We start from the raw sequence: 22,151 nt of genomic DNA on the forward strand, positions 1-22,151 counted from the left end.
CACATGGTTATAAATTCATGCACACAGAACTAGGAGTACTTGTGGCACCTTAGAGACTAACAAATTTATTTAAATAAATTTATAAATATATATTATAAATATTTAATAAAAATTAGTTAGTCTCTAAGGTGCCAGAAGTACTCCTCGTTCTTTTTGCTGATACAGACTAAAACAGCTATCACTCTGCAACCATGCACATAGATGTTATATTAACATATAAAAGTAACTGTTTTCCCCTTTAATTCTTTCATATAAGCCTGGAACAGAAGTTTGTGTTGAACACCGGCTAGGGCGATGGTCAAACATGCCCACATGGGTAAGTTTTTACATTAATTGAACTTTCTCAGGACAGAGCAGAACTACCTCCCCATGGAGTAACCCCACACTAGTATTGTGAGGCCTGTTGTCTTTAGTTTAAAACTGAGCTTTCAAATGCATACTTTTGATGTGCCACCTACTCTCCTTTGAACAGCGTTCAGTGACACTGGCTATTAACAGAGACAGGGATTATGAGAGATTTCATTTTCAGCTACAGTTTTGACTTGAATAGGTTAATATTGCTAGATCAAAATATGAATCTCAGTTATGTTTTTATATTGTACTACTTTATCTTGAAAAGCTCTGCTTGGCTGAGCTTTGAAAGAATGTCAAGATAAACTGTAAACTTTCAGGTGCATCGCTCTAAAAAAAAAAAAAACTATGTGGAGGGGATGGAGTCTGGCAGCTTATCTTCAGTCAGGGGAGTCACTCATTTTCTGAGGATGCCAAAGTGTGCTCTACTTTACAAATTAAGATGTGGCCTCTGTCCCAAAAAACATGCAGCCTGATTTCAACAACTGAGACATAACAAAAGGTGGGAAGGGCAGAGGAAGAAGGGTGAACATCAAAAACGTGTGGTAACTCAGAAAGGGATGTATCGTTCATGAAGGATTTTAAAAATTTAGTATTTATTTTAACACTTTTCATCCCCCTTGATTTTCCATAGGCCAGCCAGCAGAAGTGAGTTTTTAGGAGAAACTTGAACAAATCAAGGAGTGAATGAATCTGGGTTAAAGTGTACCAGCTGGGTGAAAGTGTACCAGGGCATTCCAAGCATTAAAGAAGATCCCGAGCCCTTTGAAAGTGCTATATGAAAGGCAGAGCAAGCCTGGCGTTGTGGGGATCCAAAAAGACCAGGAAGAGATTGCAGCAGTTGAAGCAGGAGATTAGAACACGGATTGGTGATCTGGTTTTTGATTAAGAAACAGAGGGGAGATATTTGAAAGGTTGCAGAGAAAAAAATTCCCTCAATTCTTACTCGGCAGCAGGCAACTATTTATCTAAGGGAAAGAGAGGCTTAGATGTCAGGGAAGTACAAGGAACTGGTCAATGTTCCCATTAGTTTATGTATTGGGAAGTTAACTCCAGCTTTAGGACTGCAGAAGTTTGCAAATGCTACCCAGCTTTTATACAATCCCAACTCTAGCGACTTGTGCTGGACAGGATGACAGCTGAAGCGTCTGATAATGGGTTAAGTATCCACAGACTTGTCTGCAGCAAAGTCAGCCTTGTCTGAAATAAACAGTCATGAAGGATGCAGCTATTTTTGTTGAAAAATACAGCATTCATCAGTTAATGCTCAATATATGTAAATCTGTGTCAAAACATTAAAGCTTCTGTTTCTCAAATCCCTTTTTAAGAATTCTTAAATGGGATATATGTACAAGAATGTAAGTTTGTATTACACACAAAAAAAGCAAAACGTTAATTTTATAGTACTTAGACACTGAAAGAGTTCATAAAACATATTTATTCTGCTGATCTCTGAATGAAATACATTGTTACACTGATGCCTGACAAAATGGCTGATCCTCAAATACAATTTTTAAAACTTTTCCAAATTCTTCTGAGTTAGGCCATAGAGTAGCTACAATACAAAACTAAAATTAAGAAGCTGCAATTAGGATTTACCGCAGAGATACAATATTACATTTTAAATACATCAATCAATTGAAATTTATATAACACTTCAAAGAAGGAGCTAAATATTATTTCCTTTTAGAAATAAAATAGCGTGGCACTAATGAGACTTCTCCAAAAATGCCTTACAGCATCTAACACACTGCTCATAAACAGTCTCAAAGTCTTTTTCATTTCCCTGGAAAAAGATAAGAAAAAGAAAGGGTAAAAATATCTAGCCACCCAGATTTAAGTCTTCAACAGCTACTTTTAAAATTGTGTTTGTTTTACAATCATACATACATATTAACGTTTAAAAGTTCTCAACTCAATTTGTGATACTTACATAGTATGGATCTTCAATAATAAGCTGTTTCTGTGGATCATAGCACCCAAGTAGTTCAATTTTAGCTGTACAGTTTTTAACTTGATTACTTTTTCTTTTCAGATCTCTGTAAAGTAAAAAAGAAGCAATTTTGAACCACTGTTTTTATGGCAATGGTGGTGTCTGCTCCATTTAGAATCAGCATTATAAATTCAATCATTCTAGAAAGTTTACAGGGTATGAATGAAGATGAAAGAGCTGCAATACTTTCACAGTGCTGTGTACTCTATGTTGTTGCTTACTTTTGTTAAATGTCAAGGTCATCTATATAAAATGAAGACTAACTGGAAAACAAATAAATCAAGCAATTGGGTTCTCGACAATGACCTTAATTTGGCTTCAGTCACTAAAAAAAGTTTAAAATTTTTTTCTCCCGTCATTTTATGCATTATTTTCAGTGTCTCCCTTTAGCTTTCATTATACAAAAGTCTCTCTGGAACATAGTCAATATATTTCTTAAAAATATGAGTAAGCTTCTTCCAGGTGTCCATGAAATGCTACTTCAATTGTTCTGTTTTTGTAAATTCTCTTAGCTCTGCCTTCAATTCATTTAAAAAATTCTTCTGTTGTATTCATATTACATTGATTGCTGAAATGCTAAACAAAGTCTTTCTTCCCATCAGTGTTTGTAAACATGTGGACGAGCACTTCTGATCATTCCGCTTGCTTCTGTTGAAAAGGTATGTTGAGAGCCCTATGCTGTAATACTAAAGTTCTTATATAAAACCTGACCCAATACCAATCACAATGGCTAGCCAGTCTCACTTTAGGACTCTCAACACACCTCAACAGAAGCAAGCAGAGTGCTCTGATTCTGGGGCATGTGTGGAACGAAAGGCTCCCAAACCTGTGAAGGTATCCCCTTTCCTCCCGCTGCTGGTAGTATGCCAGCAGATAGAATGAGTCTGCCATCCCAGGCACTGTGGTAGAACAACTTCGAGCACCACAAGGCTGTTCCTAGGGAAAGCTGGACGATACTGGGGCCGAAATCTGAGATCTAGAATGGTAGCGTAGATGGCAGAGGTGGCTGGGTGCAGAGTCCTCTTCCCACTGTTGGGCTGCTTCCCTGGCAGGAGCCAGAATGAATTTCAGTTCTCCCAAGTAATGTTAAGATCTTTTGAAATCACTCCAGTTCTACACTTCCAATATTTTTTCCACTTGCTTCAGTACAGCTCTTTTCACTGTGTCACTGACATCTTGGTAAGTGTAAAGGACACCAATATAAAATTAAGAGTTTAAATGAAACTGGAAGTAAATCACCTAAGTATATCATTTAGGCACTGACTAACACATCAGTCAATTCAAGTGTCATACAGAGAGTTGTTTCATGATTGGGTTGTAAAAGAGGTGGTCATTCACAACCATCTGAAAAAACTTATGACTGATTTGTATAATTTCATCTTTATTTTTTAGTCTTTAAATCCTGAGAACTTTCAGAGGGCCATTGCTTAGAATTTCATACCCATTTAACCACTTGGCCCTGGACAAATGCATCCCCCAATTAGGGAGAAATTTTGCTACTGCTATCCAAATTAGCAAATTAGTCAGCTATTGTCATGCACAATTATTAAGCTCAACATGGTCCTGGGGAGACATGTTACCAGAATTACAGTGAATAGTAGCAAACAACCATTATTTTTCCTAGGATAATAAAGTGGCTTTTTCACACAGAGCCCTTTCTGCCCTCTCTAGCTGTAATGATAAAGATTCTTTTGACAGAACAGAATCTTTGAAAATCTGGACCTCACACCACTGTTTCCACCAGCTATGGAAGGTGGAAAACGGAGCAGGACAGGATCTCTCTGTCAATTGAGACCTGCTAAATTTTCTGTTATTTGCAGGTGTGTATACCCTAAAGCCCCAAGTTTTGCCCAAGAGTCTTTTAAGGTGTGAAGTGAGCTGTCTGTGAAATCTGCAAAAAGCTTCTGGCCATCAAGAGGTAATTCCCCATGGTAGATTGTAGCTCTTACGGAAACCCAGACAACTGAAGCCAGGAAGCTCACCTCATCACTACTGTGATGGAAACAGACTTGGCTGCAGCATTATTTCAGGTTTCACTAGATGCTGTGAAAGTCTTTGAAAAAAGCTGGCCCTCCCTCATTATGGCACTGAACTGTTCGCAGTGTTCCTGTGGTAAATGGTCAATAAAAGCCTTAAACTTCTCATGGTTCAGGTAATCATATTTTGACACCAGTGAATAGCTATCCTGAATTGAAGTGTTGATGATGAATACTCCTATGGCCAAACAGGTCCAGACATCTGGTCTTTATTATAATGGGTGGTCTTTTGGATATGCTGCCTGTCCCTGTCACTGACTGCATCCACAACCTGAGAGTTTGGTCCCATGTGAGAGAATAAAAACCTCAGCATCCCTGGCCAGGACGTAGTATTTTTTTAAATCAGTCCTCTTGCATGTGTGAAGGGGGCTGGGAGGGAGGGAATTGCTGGAGTTTGCCAGATGATCTTGGCTGGCTCAAGGAGGACTTCATTGAATTGACAGTGCCACCTGTGCTGAGGTAGAGGTGTGCAATACATTCAAGAGCCTGTGATGAAAATCCTGGGCCTTCCTCTAGGGGAATTTGCAGGATGTCAGTGACCCAGTTAATAAAATCCTGGAATTGCCTAAAGTCATCAGCCAGCAATGGTAGTGATGGCCTTTGCTGCCTCATCAGGTGATGATGAGATTTTTGTAAGTGAGGGTAATCTCTTTGTCTGCTCTTGCTCCTTAAAGGTCCCCTTCGGCTCAGAGTGGAGAGGAGAGAGGAATGGTACCGGGGGATACAGACTTCTGTGTTTCCTGTGGACTGAGTGGAGGTACCTCAAAACTATTGCTGGTACACTGCCCATGGATCCCAGTAGAGCCAATGAGACCATAAGGAACTGGGGGAGATCCAGTATTGGTCTCTTCATCTGTTGGAAGCCAGGGCTCTGGTGTCTTGCCTTTGTTGCATTTGCAATGGAGAGTAACAGGTAGAAAAAAATGGAGATCCTTGAACCAAAAGTTTTGAATTGGAATGCTTCTCCACATTCTGTATGGGAGGTGACAACCCCTCCTCATGGATAGTTGAAGGAGAAGAGGTAGATCTCCCATAAACCTGAGCAGTCAGAACAGGAGTACTTGTGGCACCTTAGAGATTAACCAATTTATTTGAGCATAAGCTTTTGTGAGCTACAGCTCACTTCATCGGATGCATACTGTGGAAAGTACAGAAGATATTTTTATACACACAAACCATGAAAAAATGGGTGTTTACCACTACAAAAGTTCTCTCCCCCCCCCCCCACTCTCCTGCTGGTAACAGCTTATCTAAAGTGATCACTCTCCTTACAATGTGTATGATAATCAAGTTGGGCCAATAGATAAGCTATTACCAACAGGAGAGTGGGTTTGGGGGGGGGGGGGGGGGGGAGGAAGAGAAGAAAACCTGGATTTGTGCTGGAAATGGCCCAAGTTGATCATCATACACATTGTAAGGAAAGTGATCACTTTAGATAAGCTATTACCAGCAGGAGAGTGTGGTGGGGGGAGAGAAAACCTTTTGTAGTGGTAAACACCCATTTTTTCATGGTTTGTGTATAGAAAGATCTCCTATACTTTCCATAGTATGCATCCGATGAAGTGAGCTGTAGCTCACGAAAGCTTATGCTCAAATAAATTGGTTAGTCTCTAAGGTGCCACAAGTACTCCTTTTTTTTGTGAATACCGACTAACACGGCTGTTACTCTGAAACCTGAGCAGTCAGTGACTCAGCAGACCGGAGGTTGCAAGGAGTGGAGACTCCAGCTCATTCAGTACCGCAAGCTCTTTCGGGTTTAGGAATTCCTGTGATACTGGAAGCACAACAGAACTTGGTATTGTGCCAGTGATTCTGCAGAACCTATGAGAGGTACTGATGTTGGTACTGCAAGGTCCTTCTGTGGTTCTGGAAGTGCTACTGAACTTGGTACCAGTGCCGATGATGTTGCAGGTGTCATGTGAAGGACTGACGTAAGTACCAAGGATTGCATTGAAGCCAGTCCTTTTGTGACAGTGATCTTGGTGGTAAAAAGCTCTTTACCACTGAGGTATGGGACTTCGATGAAGTCTTAATGTGCTTCATGGTAACTGAAGTACCCAGAGCCTCACTAGTACTCCTCTTGGGGTCTGAGGTCTCTAGTGACTGGATCTTCTTTGGAGAGAACTCTGATGTTTTGCTCCTCTTATTCCCCTTCCTTATACCTGGAGTGGGAAACTCATGATACCAGGGGCACAGTTATCGGTATCTCAGTCAAGAAGTGTTGGAGATGGAGGTTTTGATGTTCTCTTCCCCTTGGAAGCTCTTGGTGACAGTGATCTTGATGACAACAGGGCACTGACTGATAAAGGTGGTCCCTGTATGGGGAGGGGTGTTCTCTGAACCCAGGTGCAAAGTCAGTTCTTAAGACTTGTTAAGACTTAAAAGTCTATGATTAATTCCTCCCTCCCACCTACCCGCCCCCCATTTCTTTTTTTAATGAAAGAAGAAAGGGAACAAGTGCTCCATCTTTCCAACTATTAGGTACTAAACCTACTCTACTAACCAATTATACAGCTAAATACTAATAAAATAAGCAAACAAGTACACCCTACACTCAGTCTCAGGCCGTAGGCAGTTGAAAAGGAACTGAGGGCAGTTTGCCTGCTCAGCCCTATTTAGTCTCGGTACAGGGCACGAGGATCTGTACGGTCCATGCCTAGGCTGAAAAGGCACTGCTATCAAAAATCTCTGATCAAAGGCGCAGGAGTCCTAATGTGGAGCATCACAGAGATACTATTCAAAGAAGAACTTCGAATTTGATTTAAAGTATATTTACTCTGTATATTTTGATATAGGTTGACAATTTGTGTTTTAATGGTTATAAAGTTTTAACTTTTTGAATCTCAATGTCTATTGTTTAATAATTGTCTGACCCCCCACCCTAATAATTTTCTGCAACTGAAAATTTAAATAGATATAAACTGCAAAAAATGCGTAAAAATAAACATCTCATCTGTTGAAATTATATATATAGAAATAAAATTCTGCCAAAGCTAATTATAACTCATAAGAAAACAAACGGCAAAAGGTTGCACATTAGGCAATCAAGTCCATCTTCTGGATTTATCATCATCTACAAAAGCAGATAGTCAAATCAGAATCTCTCTTAGCATTCTACCATACCTTACCTTAGGTTGCTTTCATCCATGCAAAGTATATAATCAAATGTAAGGAAATCATCTTTAGTAATCTAGAATTAAAAAAATTTGCTTTAACTTTTGTAGCAAAGATGTGTTTGCTTAAAATAAACAAAATATTGCAAAAGTTACAATTTTACAATTCTTACTAATTATAAATATGTACATATAAAAATGGAATTGTGAACCAGCAAACTGGTTAATATATTCTGAGTCCAAGAGCTATCCTTCAGGTCAATTGTAACTGTTTTAACAAAACAATGAACAAAATATTAAGACTAAAATATGTAGTTGCACTTTTACAATAGTTTATTTTCAAAAGCTACCAACTAATCTTTTCATACCTAAGTGAAGATACTATGTCAGTTATTCATCCAGAATTATAAAAATTTTCACTCCACTCACAAACGTATAAAAAATAAACCAAGTCTGCAATAATTTTTATATGTCCCCTAGAAAATTAAAGAGACAGGGTGGGTGAGGTATTCTCTTTTATTGGACCATCTTCTGTTGGTGAGAGAGACAAATATTCGAATTTACACAGAACTCTTCTTCAGATTGTAATTTCTACTGAAAAACTAGATTAACACATAGAAACAACATAACTGAACCATTTCCTATTTTTGCTTATGATTTTTCCATCATATTTTGCTCTTCTAAAATTAAAAGAGACAAGTCTTATCTTTAAATAGTTACCAGGTGAGGAACAAATTATTTTTCCTTGATAATATGTAATTAGTTTCTATAGTCACTGTCCAGCTATTTGTGTATAAAGACAGGGTTTTTTAGACAGACTCAGATACAAGACAAAATTCGGAAGGAATATGTAATGTGATACTCCCTTAAACTATTTTTCACCCACATAATGCATTAAAGAGCATAAACTGTTTAACATTTTCCAGATTTTTTGGCTTGTAAAAGGTGTAAATTTAAACAGGCTGAGGGGCTACCTTAACCTACACCCTTGCACATCATATTATCAATTACTTTTCTTTCTATACATTCCTCTACTGTCGCTTAAGCATGAAAATTAAACAGAGTGAGCCAAGTTCAGAGGTATGTGTGGATCTACACTGTTGGTAAGTTGCTGTTGAAAGTGTGAATTTCTAAAAATCTTGACCACAGTAAGAAAATTTGTATTGGTGAAATTACATTGACTTAGTTACACTTTTGCAAACCCTTTTACATATTCTGCATGAATAAGGCTGTGTGTCTCTCATGGAGGTCACAGTTTCTGTGACTTTCCGTGACTTCTGCAGCAGCCGGTGCTGGCTTGGGGGCTGGCTGAGCAGGGCAGCTCCTGGGCCAGCAGCAGTTTCCGTGTGTGGGAGGGGGGTCAGGGCTCGAGAAGAGGGCTGGGGTGTGGGTCAGTTCCCAGCCAATGGGAGCTGCGGAGCTGGCACTTATGGTGGGAGCAGTATGCAGAGCCCCCCCCCCAGCTGCACCTCCCCCTAGGAGCTGCAGGGACATGCTGCTCAGAGCCGGCCAACCCTCCACCCCAGAGCCAGTAGGGGTCCTGGGCTGTGCACCACTGCCCGCCCCACCACCATCGTGGGTCCCGGGCCACCCCTCTCACCAGCACCTCCAGGGCCACCGGATCGACCCCGCAGAGTGCCTGGCACCCCTGGCCTAAGTTTTATTTAGGGGTATATAGTAAAAGCCATAGACAGGTCATGGGCTATGAATTTTTGTTTACTGCCCATGACTTTTACTAAAAATACCTGTGACTAAAACATAGCCTTATCCATGAACTAGGTAGGGTTTACTGCACTTAAAGCAAGGGCTCATCTGTATAACCAGCAGAAGTTCAAAGATATAATCCAGTGTGCACTCTTGTTTCAGAATAGAGTGCCCGTTTTTAGTTTAGCTTACACACATTTCCAACTGACATACACTAAACTAAAAAAGCAACTTTTATACCAGACAAGACTGTCCATGTAAGTGGTTATACTAGTATAACCACACTGGTTTAAATTCACAACTTAAGTTATTCTGAAAAAGCTTTCCCACATCAGGCAAGGCCTACATCAGTTTAAGGCCAAACTTTGTGCTGGTGCACCGCATTGATATTGGGGGTTTACAATGTGAATCAGTGAAATTAGCTACATAAATACTGAACAGTTCTACCCACAGTTACATATATAGCATCATAATTCAGCTTCTTGGAAAGTCTGCCTTGTAGATGTACTTTTTTGGGAGGAACTGGGGTAAGCAAAGGAAGCGTATGAGAAAGTGTCCTAGAAATAAATAAAATAAGCATAGGTCCACAATCCAATGAGGAACTGATGTCTCCAGCATCAAGGGAACAGTTCCAGACCGAACAGGAAGCAGATGAAAGCCTCCAGAAAGCTTGGACGGCGGCACGGAGCAACTCACCGTCTCTCAGCTCTTCTAATCAATCCAGGTTTGTTGTAGAAAGAGGACTTTTATACAAGGAAACTCTTTCTGGTGGACACCAGGAAGACTGGCATCCTCAGAGACAGGTGGTAGTTCCAACTAAGTACCAGGTCAAGCTCTTGAGCTTAGCCCATGATCATCCTAGTGGCCATGCTGGCGTGAACAGGACCAAAGACCGTTTGGGGAGGTCATTTCACTGGGAGGGAATGGGCAAGGATGTTTCTACCTATGTCCAGTCTTGTGAGGTATGCCAAAGAGTGGGAAAACCCCAAGACCAGATCAAAGCCCCTCTCCAGCCACTCCCCATAACTGAGGTTCCATTTCACAAGTAGCTGTGGATATTCTGGATCCTTTTCCGAAAAAGACACCCAGAGGAAAGCAGTACATACTGACTTTCATGGATTTTGCCACCCATGGATGGCCGGAAGCAGTAGCTCTAAGCAACACCAGGGCTAAAAGTGTGTGCCAGGCACTAGCAGACATTTTTGCCAGGGTAGGTTGGCCCTCCGACATCCTCACAGATGCAGGAACTAATTTCCTGGCAGGAACTATGGAAAGCCTTTGGGAAGCTCATGGGGTAAATCACTTGGTTGCCACTCCTTACCACCATCAAACAAATGGCATGGTGGAGAAATTTAATGGAACTTTGGGGGCCATGATAAGTAAATTTGTAAATGAGCACTCCAATGATTGGGACCTAGTGTTGTAGTAGTTGCTCTTTGCCTACAGAGCTGTACCACACCCCAGTTTAGGGTTTTCCCCATTTGAACTTGTATATGGCCGTGAGGTTAAGGAGCCATTAGAGTTGGTGACGCAGCAATGGGAGGGGTTTACACCTTCTCCAGGAACTAACTTTCTGGACTTTGTAACCAACCTACAAAACATCCTCCGAACCTCTCTAGTCCTTGCTAGAGAAAACCTACAGGATGCTCAAAAAGAGCAAAAAGCCTGGTATGATAAACATGCCAGAGAGCGTTCCTTCAAAGTAGGGGACCAGGTCATGGTCTTAAAGGCACTCCAGGCCCATAAAATGGAAGCATCGTGGGAAGGGTGATTCATGGTCCAGGAACGCCTGGGAGCTGTTAATTAGCTCATGGCATTCCCCACCTCCAAACAAAAGCCTAAGGTGTACCATATTAATTCTCTAAAGCCCTTTTATTCCAGAGAATTAAAGGTTTGTCAGTTTACAGCCCAGGGAGGAGATGACGCTGAGTGGCCTGAAGGTGTCTACTATGAAGGGAAAAGTGCTGGTGACATGGAAGAGGTGAACCTCTCCATGACCCTTGGGCGTATGCAGCGACAGCAGATCAAGGAGCTGTGCACTAGCTACATCCGATGTTCTCAGCCACCCCAGGACTGACCGAACGGGCATACCACTCCATTGACACACGTAATGCTCACCCAATTAAAGTCCAACCTTACCGGGTGTCTCCTCAAGCTAAAACTGCTATAGAACAGGAGATCCAGGATATGTTACAGATATGTGCAATCCGCCTCTCTGGCAGTGCATGGGCATCTCTAGTGGTTCTAGTTCCCAAACCAGATGGGGAGATACGTTTTTGCGCGGACTACCGTAAGCTAAATGCTGTAACTCGCCCAGACAACTATCCAATGCCACGCACAGATGAATGATTACAGAAACTGGGACAGGCCCAGTTCATCTCTACCTTGGACTTAACCAAGGGATACTGGCAGGTACCGCTCAATGAATCCGCCAAGGAAAGGTCAGCCTTCACCACACATATCGGGTGGTATGAATTTAATGTACTCCCTTTCGGGCTGCGGAATGCACCGCCACCTTCCAAAGACTTGTAGATGGTCTCCTTGCGGGACTAGGAGAATATGCAGTTGCCTACCTTGACGATGTGGCCATATTTTCGGATTCCTGGGCAGAAAACCTGGAACATCTATAAAAAGTCTTCGAGCGCATAAGGGAGGCAGGACTAACTGTTAAGGCTAAGAAGTGTCAAATAGGCCTAAACAGAGTGACTTACCTTGGACACCAGGTGGGTCAAAGAACTATCAACCCCCTACAGGCCAAAGTGGATGCTATCCAAAAGTGGCCTGTCCCAAAGTCAAAGAAATAGGTTCAATCCTTCTTAGGCTTGGCCAGTTATTACAAACTATTTGTACCGCAATACAGCCAAATCGCCGCCCCACTGACAAACCTAACCAAAAAAACAGTCAAATGCCGTTCAGTGGACCAAAGAGTGTCAGAAGGCCTTTAACCAGCTTAAAGCGACACTTATGTCTGACCCTGTACTAAGGGCCCCAGACTTTGACAAACCGTTCCTAGTAACCACAGATGTGTCCGAGCGTGGTGTGTGAGCAGTTTTAATGCAGGAAGGACCAGATCAAGAATTCCACCCTGTAGTGTTTCTCAGCAAGAAGCTGTCTGAGAGAGAAACCAACTGGTCAGTCAGTGAAAAAGAACGTTACGCCATTGTCTACGCTCTGGAAAGGCTATGCCCATATGTTTGGGGATGGCGTTTCCACTTGCAAACTGACCATGCTGCGTTACGGTGGCTTCATACCACCACGGGAAATAACAAAAAGCTTCTTCAGTGGAGTTTAGCTCTCCAAGATTTTGATTTCGACATCCAACACATCTCAGGAGCTTCTAACAAAGTGGCTGATGCACTCTCCTGTGAAAGTTTCACAGAATCAACTGGTTAAAATCGTCCTTGAGATGTGGAAAATATTGTTAGTCTTTATATACTAGGTAGTATATTTAGAGGTGCATGTGTCTTATTAACTATGTTTTCTCCTAGAGCTCCAGGAAGAAATCCCAGCCAGTGTTTCACCCTATCTGTGATTTTGTGGGGGGCGGGGCATGTGTCATAAATATAAAGGGAAGGGTAAACACCTTTAAAATCCCTCCAGGCCAGAGGAAAAACCCTTTCACCTCTAAAGGGTTAAGAAGCTAGGATAACCTCGCTGGCACCTGACCAAAATGACCAATGAGGAGACAAAATATTTTCAAAGCTGGAGGGGGGAAGAAACAAAGGCTCGGTCTGTCTGTGTGATGCTTTTGCTGGGAACAGAAAGGAATGGAGTCTTAGAACTTAGTAAGTAATCTGGTTAGCTCTGAGTTAGATTCTGTTTTGTTTAAATGACTGATAAAATAAGCTGTGCTGAATGGAATGTATATTCCTGTTTTTGTGTCTTTTTGTAACTTACGGTTTTGCCTAGAGGGATTCTCTGTGTTTTGAATCTGATTACCCTGCAAGGTATTTACCATCCCGATTTTACAGAGGTGATTCTTTTAAGAACCTTATTGCTTTTTTCATTGTTCTTAAGATCCAAGGGTTTGGGCCTGTGTTCACCTATGCAAATTGGTGAGGATTTTTATCAAGCCTTCCCCAGGAAAGGGGGTGTAGGGTTTTGGGAGGAAAGACATTTCCAAAGCAGGCTCTTTCCCGATTATATATTTGTTAGACGCTTGGTGGTGGCAGCAAAAAAAAAAAAAAGTCCAAGGGCAAAAGGTAAAATAGTTTGTACCTTGGGGAAGTTTTAACCTAAGCTTGTAAAAATAAGCTTAGGGGGTTTTCATGCAGATCCCCACATATGCACCCTAGAGTTCAGAGTGGGGAAGGAACTTTCACAGCGTTGTTACATAAAAATTGGAAACTGGAAAAGTCAACTGGAGGGCAGTTAGTATGATTGAGGGAATGTAGTCAGAAAGGTTAGAGGAACTAAGCGTGTACTCTTTGGAAACAGAAAAAGTAAAGGATGACCTCAATAAGGTCTACCAAAATTCTGAAGGGAACAAAAAGGAAAGATGCTAACAAGACTACTTGATTTTGTGTCAAATGCAAGAACTAGTGGGATGAACTCAAGCTAAGGAAAGGTCAGGTCCTAAAGGAACACTCTATACACAGAGAATAGTTAATGGAAATAAGTTATGTGCATTTATTTGAATGTCTAAGTCATTTAAATACATGAAGTTATGTTTATTTCAGTGCATCTCTCTCTGGAATGCAATGCCTGAAATATACTCACTAAATAAAAACTGAGGTGGGCATTTCCAAAACTTCAGACTATTTCCGTTTAGTGAATGGTGCTGCCCTGACTCTTAGCGAGAATGCCCCAAGTTATGTTTACAAAAATTATCTAGTTGTAATTCTCCTTTGAAGATATTTTGATATTATTTTCACTCTTGGTCTGAGCTCCTTAGTGTGAGACAGGAGCTCCTTCAACTCAAAGAATTTTGACCCTAAGAGCAGCAGTACCAGGGCAGAGTACAAGCCAGGTCATCTATTGGACCTGTACAATATAAATGCTGCCCTTCGTATCAGTTCCTTCACGTGCCTGGGATGTGCCATGGACTCACAAGATAAGACAATGCAAAATTATTCAAAATAGAAGAAATATGCCTCAGAGAAAGAATATTAAACATTTAAAGGTAGGGTTTTCAAAGTCACTCAACTGTTGGCCTAAGTCTCCTCCCATAGACTTCAACTAGAAGAGTGAAGCCAATGCTGAGTGCTTTTGAAAATCTCACTTAATAGTCAATCCTCCTAATATTTAATATTCAATCTGACACATACCATATACTCATCAAACGGCTGTTAAGATTGGTATGAGAAATTATGGCTGAACAAAATTATGAGTTCTGTCAAGAAATAAAATGTACTCTTTTCTACCTGCCGCGCTTTATGGGCTGTCTCAATGCCGTGATTTCTTAGACAGCTTAAAGCCCTTGCATCTGGGGAGCACCCCACGTTCCAGTCAGAAACAGCAGCACTGTCCGTCATCCACTGCAACAACAACAATAAAAAACACAAATACACATTTAAAGGAAATAAGAGTACAGTACCTGTCTGGCAATATGATTCATGATAATGCCATGCTGTCTCATACAAGTCTGTCCCCGAAAATCAGGAGGGTTGCCTATTTCATAAGTAGATGTTGCTGCACTGTCTATCCTCCACTACAGAGAAACAAATTCAAATGTTTATGTTTTCCTTCCCGCAGCTTATGTAATACTGACTGGTAGAAGAAAGTATATTTTGGCAACAGTAAAAATAAACAACTGACCTTATTTTCAATGTTTTCATCAGTTACAAGTTTTCTAAAAACTGCTTCAGCTATGGGTGATCGGCAAATGTTCCCTAAAGAAACAAGAGATTGAACTAAATTTTATCTATGGTAAAAGAAGCAAGATAGGACAGGATTTTAGTTCACATAGTACTTTTACAGTTTATTTTATCATATCCCCTAGACGAATCCACAGCAGTGGAGTCAAGCCAAGGCCTCTGGAGCAGTCTCTGTTTATTTCCATTTCACTGCACCAGGGGAGTGTAGGTACTGCCCCATGGAACTTGCCACACAAGGGGTCACGTATCCCTTGCATATGATCCCAAATCTTGTACCCCTCCTGTATGGTGTAATTACATTGCCTTTTTTGTCCCCCTCCACAAAAAGACTTTCTGTAACCATAATTGAAAAAGCAGAATTTTGAACTGTATCTCAAATGGATGTTAATACTGACATTTTCTGTCTTGTCTTTCATAGTTTTACTCATAACAGTCTGGAACTTCTAGGGTCTTCAGATGTCCCATCCCCACAAATCCTCTATGCACTGGCAACAAGTAGGATACATTTCTGACTATGATTTACTGGATGATTTGCAAAAGTTTGCTTGAAGTATTTATCTTAATGGCCAGCATCGTTGTTGAGAGAAAATTTTCCATTGCCTTTTTACCCCTTAAAAATGTTTTAAACAAACACTGCAGAATGCTAAAAATATTTGGGAATATATCACATCCTTGCCCAAAGTAAATAAAGTTCAGTACCAAAGCAAGAGTCTGCCAATGCTATTGTTTGGGCTCCTCTTTTTAATGATACCTCCATAGATAAAAACTTTCATCCCACAGTCTGCTTTTTCATATTCTACCCTTTCCCCACTTCAAATGTTTTGGAAAATTGAAAGCACAGTTATGATATGCCATTTATGTTCATGATAACTAAAAAGTATGATATTATTCCACTGGAGTAAAACACTATACTTCCATTCTTTCAGACTCAAAGGGAAGGTAATAAAGTATTCTGTTGAAGACTCAGGAAAAGTCAAACCACTGATCTGGTGGAAAGCACTGGCTCAGCACCTGGAACTAGGGGGTTGTTGAGCTACTTGTGATGGCAGGAGTCTCTTCTGGAGGTGCACAGAGAGTGTTTCCTTAATTTGGACTAGTTCATTCAAGTTTGAGAAACTAAATGGGAGTTGAAAAAAGTAGGAAAGCTTGTTTTCCTTTGCTAATCTACGAATAAATTTGAGGAGGGAGAGGATGAGCTCTACTAGCTCTAAAAACCTCAAAGGGCATGGTGACCAGAAGCAATCAATTAAAGTCACTAACAGTTAACACTTCCTGTTTTGTTTAATAAATCAATTAGTTTTAAATGCAAAAGATGTTTTTGAAAAAGAAAAAAAAAGGAGTTTATGCTCCCAGCACTCTAAGGTAGTTTTTATTTAAATAATAAACAACTTTAAAATGGATTTCTGTGAATTTTTAATTGAATTCAAATTTGTCAAGCTGCATTTGGAAAATCACGAGTAAAAAAATTAATATAGTAATAAAAAAATTCCATTTTCCAAAATAATAAAAATATAAAAATTAAGAATCTACATAAATGTACATAAACCTGTGTAATTGCTTACATAAGTGTATATGGTGCATCCTCATGGCTAGCAAAAAGAAATACAAAATTTAGTGTAAAGGCTATATTTACTTGCAAATCAAAATGCTTTCATGATTATACCAATCAATGTGAATGAACCTGTCTTTAGGAAAGCAAAAAGAACAGATGCAAAACAAGATTAAAATGGATGATTTAAGTAAAGGTTTCCTGCTTGCTGATTTAAATCATGATTAAAAATAGTGATTTAAAATTAATCCAGCCTGACAAAGGCAGGTTTTTAAACAGTGAATACTGTCTGAAGGAGTAGCCTGTAAGGAAAAGGAGTATTATTGGACACACAGTAACCTACTGAGAGGACAATGGGATTTTGCTGGTGTGCCAATGGTTGAAGTAAATGTCTTGCCACATAATTAAACTGAAACAACATTAAATAAGCCTGAAATACATTTCACTTTCAGCCTATTGCATATTGCACACTAAAATAAGTTGAAGGAAAGTTATATAACATGGTTATAGACCTTCAGATGAGTGGTGGATACTAAATTATAGCCTAAGCAATCCAGTAATACTTGCTACCCAGATGAATCTATTCTGAAGCTTCTCACAGAGACAATAGCGGTTATCATTTAATATTCTGTTACAGCGGTGCTTGATATCAAACAAACAATTCACACTTTTTTGATGTTTTAGTTCACATTCAAATCAATAGGGTATATTTGTTTTTCCATTGAAGGGAAGTCACTTTCTTTCACCTCACAAAAATCAGAGTTCCATTTTTGATTTTGAACAGTACCGGATGGTGGCGGTGGTTTTTGGCAGTGATACAATAAGATGAGATCAGTTTTTAAAAAGTTTAAATTACTGCTTCATTAACATCACCTTTTGAAGGGTCATTCAACAAAAGAAAGTAATCCTACAGTAATTAATAGATTTCACTTCCTTCTAAAACATCTGTGAAAGTCATTTAATTCATTAAAAAAGATGGAAGCGAAACGAAGATATTTTAATGCAACATTAACTTTTGAGACTGTCTCAGTCATGTCCCGAAATGCAGAATTAAGACTCTGAAGCAACTTAGTTCTAACCCCTTTTGTGCAAATTATCTTATTACAGTAAATAAGATCTTCACATTTTATGATCATACAGAAACTATGGTAATTAAAATGCAACACAGTATGTGCATCTGCAGTTCGCGAAACAATGTGGTTCTTTTGTAGTACATAAAATTTATTATTTACCACACTGGTAAATCTATTTGGAAAGCCACCATATAGAAAGTGATGACAATATACACAAAATAGACTTTTCCCTTCAATCTCTTAAGCAACAGAGTAGGTACCACAGACAGGAGAAAAATGCAAACTTCCCCATATTGTACCAGCAATATGCCTCAGCCCTGCAATGATTAACTGGGGCAAGAGATAACTCAATGCCAATCGACACCCTTGTTGACAGACTTAGGGGACATCATGGGTAGAACACATACAAAGAATGGACTATTTTCTCAGAAGAAATAGTCCCTCCACTAAGAGAGAAGTAATGTTAGCATGGTTGAGTGATGAAACTTGCTTTTTCTATAGGCAGAATGCTTCATAGCTATGCAAGGCTAGGAGGGGTCAGAGTACACTTCTAGATATGTGATATTGCACAAGAGCCCTATATACCAGAGGTTCTCAAACAGTGATCCGCGAGCTCCATTCAGGAGGTCCGCAGATAGTTCCCTCTAAGGTGCATGCCTGGGTGGCTGCATAAGAGAGAATGAAGCGCCACCCACTTAATTAGTGGAGCCGCTCAGGCATGGCTCCACTAATTAGGTGCGTGGACCCTGGAAAAGATGCACATATAAGGTGAGGTGGTGGCCTTGGAGGGAATAGGGGGTAGGTGGTAGGGCGAAGTGGGGTTAGAAGAGGGGGTGGGGGGAAATTGAGATGTGCAGGGCTGCGGTGGCCAGAGAAAGATGACTTTCCCCAGCTCCAGGGCTGCAGCTACTGTGGAGAGACTGCCCTCCTTCCCAGCCCCAGCTCAGGGGCTGCCGTGGCCGGGGGAGAGAGGGCACATCTATCACATTAGAGAGATAAGATTACTGATATTAAAATATGAGTTGTATGCTTTTATTTGCAGAACAAAAAAACGTTCATTATTAGCAATTTTTTTTAGATAGCGCTTTTATCCAAAGTGCTTTACAATAGTTAGCTAATGGTACATATAACATGTGGAAAGATCATTAAGTGGTCCACCGAGACACTCAGCAATTTTCAAGTGGTCCATGAGAAAAAAGTTTGAGAAGCACTGCTATACTACTTCAATAAAAGTAAAGGATGACATACCTAATTGAAACTGTAGGGGGAATACAAGCATGCAAAAGATATTACCTAGTTTTATAATAAATAAGATAAATTGGAATTTCACCAGAACACAAAAGCCATCCATCAACTCCTGCAAAAAGTGTATGGATTATTTTTTAAAAGGATTACAATCAGGATCTCTCAGATGAAGAAACACAACGTCCCTCATCCACTGTCTACATTATAGAAATTTGCACTGGTAATGTACATATGCAGCATCATTATAAAGATGAATTTACATCAATGTAACTTAATCTGAAACTACCAGAGTAAATGCACCTGTGTAACCCCCACTTTAGAATGGTGCAGTACATACACATTAAAGGTTGCATTGGTATAGGTAAATTAATGGGTGAGCTACTACAACAAAAGATACTACATAAGTGTAAAAAGAGTAATTTTTTTTAAAAAAGTCTTCCCTTAAATTAAATAAAAACAGCAACTTGTTCACCTCTTCTCAGTTCCAATTCCTTTTTATGTATTTGGGTTACTTATGTTGCTGGATACTTCATTTATTCTTCTGTGGTAGGAAAAAATTCAGAAGCAATCTAATTATGCAACTATTAAGTAGGTTATATTTTGCTGTGTAATGAATATCTGCTTCTCTTGTTACAAATAGAAAGCAGATGTTAAGTGAATATTTGACTATTAGTTTTTCAAAACAAATGTAGACGTAAACAACCTGACTTCACATGAATCCTTGTACTCTCTAGAATCAACTCTCAAGTGGATATCTTCAGAAATGACAGTCTGTCTCTCCCTTCAAACAGCGGAACACTTGAAATATTGGAAGTTTCAGATATTTGCAATGGGTGTTAAAAATAACATTCATATTTTTGAATTGATTGGGCTCAGCTTTTATTCTTTTTAATCAAAAAATATCACATATACTTAAAATTATACTAATGCATCAAGATTACTTTTTAGGGCACAGGGAAATTTTAGATAACTGCTGAAACACAGCAAAACCCAACACTGGCAGAAGGAAAGCTCAATGCAATCTTAAAATACTTTAAATGAATGAAACTTTGACAGGTCAGCCTTTATTAAAAAATAAAGCTGTTTCCCACATCATTCAATCCTTGTTGTCATATGGCACCAACTCTTTTGGGTAGCTAATATAAGATGAAGGGAAATTCCAGGGGAGTTGACAACATTTATGATTTCACCCCATTGCTTGCACTTTCTGACTTTGTTCATTCTTCCCTGAAAATAGCGAATATGATTTATTCTCTCCATTCCCAAGTTTCTCTAGTATTATTTAACATTGGACTAGACACACAGAGTAAGCCATGTCCCTGCCCCAGAGAGTTTACAGTCTGATGTGTTCCATTAATGGTTATTATCTGTTTTACTTACTGCAGACAGAAGACATTATCAAGCACTAAACTGTAATTTGCTGTGTAATGAATATCTATTTATCATTACAAATGCAAAGCAGATTGTGTGCATATATTTATTGATGGTTCCATAACACAGATCTAATTTAACAAATGAAGACTTGTCTTCTCAAGGATCATCTTCCAGTGCATCAGGGAGATTTTAAGGGCCAGGTAACCAGACTCACAGAATCATAGTAATACAGGGCTGGAAGAGACCGTCAGAAGTCATCTAAGTCCAGCCCCCTGCACCAAGGAAGGACCAAGTAAACCTAGATCATTTTTGACAGGTCTAACCTGTTCTTAAAAAAAAAAAAAAAACTCAGAATGATGGGGATTCCACAACCTCCCTTGGAAGTGTATTCCAGACCTTAACCACCCTTATATTAGGCAGTTTTTCCTAATATCTAACCTATATCTCCTTTGCTACAGATTAAGCCCATTACTTCTTGTCCTGCCTTCAGAGAACATAGAGAAAAATTAAATATAGTCCTTTTTTAACAGCCCTTAACATATTTGAAGACATCTATCAGATTCTCCCTCAGTCCTTTTTCTCAATACTAAAGATGCCCATATTTTTTAACCTTTCACCATAGATCAGACTTCCTAAACCTTTTATAATTTTTGTTGTTCTCCTCTGGACTCTCCAATTTGTCCACATCTTTCCTAAAATGTGGAGTTCAGAACCGGACACAGTACTCCAGCTGAGGCCTCACCAGTGCAGAGTGGAGTGGAACACTTACCTCCTGTGTCTTACATATGACACTCCTATCTGTAAGACTCCTGTCTTACATATGACACTCCTATTAATACACCTCAAAAAGATATTAGCCCTTTTCACAACTGCATTACATTGTTAACTCATATTCAATTTGTAATCCACTAACTCCCAGATCCTTTCCAGCAGGACCACCACTTAGTCAGTTTTTTCCCATTTTGTAATAAAACATTTAATTTTTCTTTTTAAGTGAAATACTTCTCATTTCTCTTCACTGATGTTCATCTTGTTGATTTTAGAAAATTCTCCAATTTGTTTGCAACCCCTCCAAGCCTGGTGTCACATTCCAATTTTATAAGCATACTCTTTGTCCCATTAGCCAACTCATCAATGAAAATACTGAATAGTATCGTAACTTCTCTGCAAACTTTGGTAGGTAGGTATTAAACATGAACACACAGCCTGGCATTACACTTACTATGACACTGTACTAAGCCCTCCGGGCAGAGATAACAGCTTGTTGGGGTGGGCAAATAGATTAGGAAGGGGAATGATGGTGGGTGGGAGATACCAGAAGTGTTTATTACATTGACAGGAGCTCCTCCCCTGTTCAGGGTGCACATCAACCCTTCCCCTGAAAGAAAGCCCCCCCACTGATATACTCACCTTCTCCTCCTTCCTGGTGGGGAGGGGAGACTCTATTCAGGGTACGGGAGGACGGACTCTACTCCTATCCCCTTTCCAGTAGGGAGGCTGCTCACCCTCCCCACCCGTCCTGCGGCTGTCCCGGAGCGAGGAGGGAACGGCCTTCTCTCCATCCACCAACCATGGGTGCCTCAACCCCCAGGAGCCCCTGTCCCCTTCCCACCACAGCGCTGGGGACGCGTCCCCGCTCCGGTCCTGCTTGAGCGGCCGCCCCGCACTTACCCAGACACACGAAGAGCACAGACTTCGCTTCCCCAGCCGCCATCTTCTTTCCCGGGCAGCACCAAAGAAGGGGGGTCCTTCCTTCTCCGGACTGTCGTGCAAACCTCACCGCGCTTTGCGGCACCACTCGTTAAAGCCGTCCTTTGTTTATGCCTGATCGGAAGCGGGGTGGGGAATAAAAAGAATTTAAAAATATGCTCTCAGAGTTTGGCAAAGGGGCCCCGAC

At 40.2% G+C, this 22,151-nt stretch overlaps 1 protein-coding gene across 2 annotated transcripts; it reads right to left on the reverse strand.

Annotated features, from left to right (window-relative positions):
• Positions 1-1,769: 1,769 nt before the first annotated feature.
• ACP1 (acid phosphatase 1) lies at positions 1,770-22,066 on the reverse strand. 2 transcript variants are annotated; one of them, XM_048845373.2, is made up of 6 exons: positions 21,926-22,066; positions 14,955-15,028; positions 14,561-14,674; positions 7,509-7,570; positions 2,285-2,390; positions 1,770-2,137 (listed from the first exon to the last, which is right to left on the reverse strand). In XM_048845373.2, the coding sequence occupies exons 1-6, from the start codon at positions 21,966-21,968 to the stop codon at positions 2,060-2,062; spliced, it is 477 nt and encodes a 158-aa protein (XP_048701330.1). In that variant the 5' UTR covers positions 21,969-22,066; the 3' UTR covers positions 1,770-2,059. The 2 variants fall into 2 exon arrangements, with proteins under 2 accessions (XP_048701330.1, XP_048701331.1); XM_048845374.2 differs by lacking the exon at positions 14,561-14,674 and adding an exon at positions 14,734-14,847.
• Between the last annotated feature and the right edge of the window lie 85 nt (positions 22,067-22,151).

The sequence above is a fragment of the Caretta caretta genome, chromosome 3 (genome assembly GCF_965140235.1).
Source record: "Caretta caretta isolate rCarCar2 chromosome 3, rCarCar1.hap1, whole genome shotgun sequence".
Taxonomy (NCBI): Eukaryota; Metazoa; Chordata; order Testudines; family Cheloniidae; genus Caretta; species Caretta caretta.

Coding starts and splice junctions, on each gene's coding strand:
- ACP1 (XM_048845373.2), bottom strand. CDS start 21,968: ATGGCGGCTGGGGAAGCGAAGTCTGTGCTCTTCGTGTGTCTGG. Junction 7,571..14,560: donor CAGCCCATAAAGCGCGGCAG/GTAGAAAAGAGT, acceptor TTTTAATTCTAG/ATTACTAAAGATGATTTCCT. Junction 2,391..7,508: donor ATGGATGAAAGCAACCTAAG/GTAAGGTATGGT, acceptor TTTACTTTACAG/AGATCTGAAAAGAAAAAGTA.